Source organism: Sitodiplosis mosellana, unplaced genomic scaffold (assembly GCF_009176505.1).
Source record: "Sitodiplosis mosellana isolate CC-2019 unplaced genomic scaffold, AAFC_SMos_1.0 Smas_scaffold_5952, whole genome shotgun sequence".
In the NCBI taxonomy this organism is placed as follows: Eukaryota; Metazoa; Arthropoda; class Insecta; order Diptera; family Cecidomyiidae; genus Sitodiplosis; species Sitodiplosis mosellana.
The window spans coordinates 1-5395 of NW_022601194.1; the positions used below are offsets into that span (position 1 = coordinate 1).

At 40.9% G+C, this 5395-nt stretch overlaps 1 protein-coding gene across 1 annotated transcript; it reads right to left on the bottom strand.

Annotated features, from left to right (window-relative positions):
* Positions 1-3530: 3530 nt before the first annotated feature.
* Positions 3531-5168, bottom strand: LOC129573138 (uncharacterized). The gene has a single exon (XM_055453405.1). It carries the CDS (start codon positions 5166-5168, stop codon positions 3531-3533), a length of 1638 nt encoding a protein of 545 aa, XP_055309380.1.
* Between the last annotated feature and the right edge of the window lie 227 nt (positions 5169-5395).

Sequence of the window (5395 nt, forward strand, 5' to 3'; positions counted from 1 at the left end):
AAATAAAGCTTTGGCCCAACTCCGTACATTTGTTTTGATTTTGAACATCCTCCCCCCGGTTCAGCGCAAGTCTGAACCACAGCGGTTATGTTCCTAAAAATTTTGCCTAGAAAGAATCGGAGAGCAGTTAAAAAGTTAAAACCTGTTATCTGCTCATTATGATTTCAAACCTTTTCGGTGTTTTTTTGTTTAGGTTCTTTTTATTAGGAGAAAAAACGAGAAATCATTGAACATTCCTTTTGGTTAATATTCGTCTTAGGAGTATTGGTTATTTGCATATATATTGAGTTTAACATGCGAATGCAATAAAAAGTGATGCTGCGATCTCAATAAACTAATTGATTTATGATGTCTCGAAGCGGTCCCTTATTACTTAATTTGTTAAGAAATTTGTACGCTCGTTTAGTTTGATTTTTGCTGTCGTCGAGTTCGGTAAATCAAAATAGCAGAAAAAATGTGTCATGGTAACCGTGAATTGTGTGGCCGCAATGAAGATGAAAATGTGAACGATGACGGCCGGATCGGCGAGCCACCAATTCCCTGGCCGTTGGAAAGTAATTTTCATACATTCGTTTTTTGCTGCTCGTCGTGTTATTATCCGGTAGTGCGGTTAAACAACGTATTTCCCGTTCCGGACGGAAATACCCGGCTTGGATATTTTATTTTCCAAGGTGGCCCATTGACGGAGGATTTCGCAGCTGATTCGGATCGAGCCGTTGAGTTCGTTTGGCAGAGGAGAGTCTTCTGCTTCAAATGTTTATTGTTGCTGAGCTTTGATGAGCAAACGGTGCCGGACGTCATTCGAAATAGACGTTTTCCCATTGAAGCCGGACGAGTCATTTTGAACGCGAATTGTCTTCGTGTTGGCTCTACGGCGGCGATGAGGGAGCTTTTCGAGAGAAATAATTGATTCACATCGGGTCACCACACTCAACACCTTATAACTAATTTGCATTCACATGTAAACAAAAGGCTAAATAAAGTAATATCGTGACCGATATGTAAAATTGATTCCATCACCAAGTATTTTTTTTTTGTTTTATTTTTTCAACCCATTTTTTTTTTTGTTGTTTTGGTTTTTTTTTCTTTTTGTTTAAAAACACTATAATAATTGAGTAAACTTTGATTTTTGAGGAACTTAAATTATTACATCGAAACTCATAACCCTGATTCTAATTCGGCCAACTCAGTATAAATCTCCGCAAGTTTTAGCATCAGCTTGGCTTTTTTTAGGTGTATGCGTGTTCGGTATGAGGCGTTTGTTTCCATTGGTTCGGCCGGGATGTTTGTTTCCATTGGTTCTGTTAGATCGATGTGCGGTAGGTCCTCGTCATCGCTGGAGATATATATTTCCTCCAGTTGCTGTAAACTAGGCCCCGGTTGATTTATTTCCCGCTCTTGCTTCGCTGGTGATTCCGGAGTTGGTTGTGCTTGTTCTTCCGGTGATGAGGCGGGTAATTCGATGATTGGTGGTAGTACTGGCCTTGTCGCCAAGGTAAACTGAGCAATGAGCTCCCGAAAATTTTCGCGGGTTTTAGCGTAATACCCGCGCCAGAAATTGTGCTTTGAGAGAAATTTCAGGCGGTCATTCCTGTTTATTTCGTGGTATTTTTGTTCAAAGTCGCTTTTTAATAGTAACCACTGCTGGGCAGCAAGGTCGCGCGCCTTTTCCGAAGACGCCGGGTGACTTTTTGCAAATTCTTCTAAGTCTCGCAGATTTTTGAAAAATTCCATTCTTTGAGTTTCGAAGTCGCTTGAAGTATTCATTTCACTTTTTTGAGTTTCACTTTTATCACACTAAAGAGAAGCGACTGATGGCACTGAGCACAATTTAACGAATGATACATGGTAACAGAAATTTAACCAACTGAGCCGTTTGTATGTAGTTTCAAATGTAATAAAATTTTTTCCTCGTTTCCTAATCCTTTTTCTTCGCTGGTAGATTAAAAAGAGCCGACCAGTTTTTAGCGAAATTGTTGATGCTGTTTGCTAAGGTTTGTGTTTGAAAACCAATGTTTTCTAACTGGTCGCGCATGTTGCAAAGAAGAATGCCGTTTCTCACTCTTCTTTGTTCTCGTTCTTGCTCTTGTGATGAATTGTGCGGGTCAGTGCCGGCATTCATATTGTCATTTGTTGATGATACCGTAGGCTGGCTCGTTGACGGTATTGGCGACGTCATTGTTCGTAAGACGGTAGGCCGGATTATTGATGGTTTATTCAATGGAATTTGGACCATTGGTAGTGGCTCATTGGGGCGGTTTGCCGATGAGAAAGTTACTGATGGTGGTGGGCCTCTAATGTTAGTCATTTCCTTCGGATAAGCTCGAATCAGATTTGACGCTTGTTGAGAACTGGTAGCCAATGGCACTGGTTGTGGTGATCGAAAACCAGCACGAAGCGATAATTGTTGGGCGTTTGAGCTGGTTGGTGGTGGACTCCAGAAGCAGCGTAATGGATACGGTGAGTGACGAGTAAACAAATTAGGCTGCATCTGATATCGAGAGGCCACTTGCTCAGCATAATTTTTTACCAGTCTTTCCATTTTTTGGACTGGACCCAATTCCAAAGGTTGAGTTGGTGGGTGTGATGTTGGATGAGGCTGTTGCGCCGGACTTGGCTATTGGCCTCAGTAGTTGGTGAAGATGATATTTTCACTGGTTGATTTGGTGCTGTTGACAATGGAGCAGCTATTTGTACCGGATTGACTGATGGAGCTGGGATTTGCGATGGTATGGCCGGTTTTAGTCCGCGTGGTGGATTGAGTGGAGGCACTTTTCTCGGTACTTGAACCAAACGATTTGGTAGATTTGCCGTTAAATGTTCGATTTCCGGATATATTTGATCCAGCAGATCGGTAATATACCTTACGTTTTTATATTTTTTATCTCGGTTTTTGCGACGCTTCACCCTTGCTTCAGGATCGTCACTTTTCTTGTAATGCCAATAGACGTTGGCGTAAGTTGTTTGGATGTGGTGAATGGCAGCTTCGAGTATATCGCGATTCTTCTCAAATTCAGCGAGCTTTCTTCGATGTGATAGCATGTGACGGGACACGCCATCGAACCAAAATCTGAATGCTCTACGCTGACGACTCATATCGACATAGTACTGGTTGAGATCCATTTCTGGCTTATAATTTTTCCAGCGTCTTTTAATCGGAAGCATTTCGTGCTCTTCTGGTACGTCGTACTCCGATTCGTCCATCATCGTGAAAAAAATTAGACTGAGCTCAAACCGTTTGCGGTTCGCGTTTTTATAGTTGAGAGACCGTACGCAGAGTTAGAGAGTAGAAGGATTTTTACTTATTTAGTGAAAAAGAAAAGAAGAATATTTGAAGACAATCGCGTGACGAAATGTACAAATCAGAATATTGTCCGCGTATTGTTATGCCAAATGGAGTTGTTTCTTAGAGCATATAAGCGTTTACGTTTTCCTTTGGTCATTGCCATTGTTACATTTTTTTTACATTTTATTCTTTTCTTACAGCAGATTGCGGTCTGCACCTAAAGTGGTTAACTTCAACCATTGGCTTATTGTTTACTAATGTTATTGTTATTATTTTTGCCGTCCGACTGTTGCCACCCAAATGGGTCTTCATCTATGAGCAACCCTAACTTAGTGATTGGTCTCAAATACTCTCCAGTTTGCGTTTTTATTTTAACTGCGCGAACCAAACCATCTTTAGATGGAAAAATTTCAACTACTCTACCCAATCTCCACCGACTCGGAGGCATATTGTCCTCACGAATTATAACCAAATCGTTGGTCTGCAGGTTTTTCTCCTGATTCGTCCATTTAGGCCGTTGAATCAGTGAAGAAATGTATTCGTTGTGCCATCGTCGCCAAATGTCTTGATACATTTGTTGTATCATTTGCCATCTTTTTAAGTAATGCTTATTGGATTCAAAGACTTGAGAATCGCCTAGTGTTAATAAACTTTCTCCTATGAGAAAATGACTAGGCGTAAGTGCATTTAAATCATTTGGATCATCAGAAATTGGATACATTGGGCGAGAATTTACGCACGCTTCTATTTGAGTGAGCAAAGTTGAACACTCTTCAAAGGTTAAATTTTGCGTACCAACGACGCGAACAAAATGCTTTTTTACACTCTTTACGCCTGCTTCCCAAAGACCGCCCCAAGACGGAGCGTTTGGAATGATAAAATGCCATTTTATGGATAACTCGTTGGCAAGCGCATTCGGTGCCCATTCGTTATGCGCATTAACTAGTGTCTTTAAGAAATTGTTTGCGCCTACAAAATTGGTACCATTGTCGGACCAAATATCAGTAACCGATCCTCTGCGAGAAATGAATCGGCGTAACGCTTGTACAAATTGTTCAGTGCTTGCGTTACTTACTAATTCCAAATGTATTGCACGAGTTACAAAGCAAATGAACAAACATACATAACCCTTAGTAATTTGCGGATTTCGGCCACTGCGCGACAAAATTCCAATTGGGCCCATGTAATCAATACCGCATGTTTTGAATGGTCTACCAGGAGTTGTACGTGAAATAGGCAATGTTGCCATCAGCTGTTGGGAATTTTTAAAAAGGTAGCGAAAGCATTTTGGACATGCGCGAACTATTGAACTGGCTAATTGCCTTGCCTTGAAAATCCAGAATTTTTGGCGCAAAATTTGCAGCATTAATTGAATGCCGCCGTGTAAAGTCAGTGTGTGAATTTGGCGCAAAAGTAACTTGGCAAGAATTCCCTTAGATGAAATTAAAATTGGAAATTTCTCATTGAATGATAAATTGTCACTCGCAATGCGACCAAATAAACGGAGTACCATTTTTCCCTGATCATACCAAATGGTGCGATCGTTATTTTTCTTTGGAGGTGAAAAAGAAGCAGGTAACGGATCGCTCGTGGTTGCAATACAACTTTTTAGCTCATTAGTTAAATTTAATTCCTGATCGATGCGAATGGCGATAAGTTCGGCATCGTCTTTTTCTTCGGGTGAGAGAGGGCCAGTAATACGATCATTTCTGTTTGTTTTGCATTTGAAATTGTGAATTGCCCGTTTTATATAAGCAATGACATGGATTAGTTTTTTCAATGAGCTATATGTTTCCAATAGTGGCGTTTCGCCTCTTGTCAAAGCTTTTAAATTCTCCCCCCGTTGCGAACCATTTGATTGGATTAAATTCAGATGAACCATTTTGACCTCCTCTTCTGCTTCGACACTTTTCTCTGTTTTGTTGTTTTTTGGTTTCGGCCAGTTGGTTTGTTTCTCTTTTAACCACTGTGGGCCATGCCACCACAAAGACATATCGCATAAGACGGAAGAAGTGCATCCTCTTGAAGCGATATCGGCAGGGTTTTCCGTTCCCGGAACCCACTACAGGTGGGCGGAGTAAGAGAGTATAATTCATACTCCTACTCCTA

Excerpts from the sequence above, each read along its gene's own strand:
- LOC129573138 (XM_055453405.1), bottom strand. The coding sequence starts at position 5,168 with ATGGTTCATCTGAATTTAATCCAATCAAATGGTTCGCAACGGGGGGAG.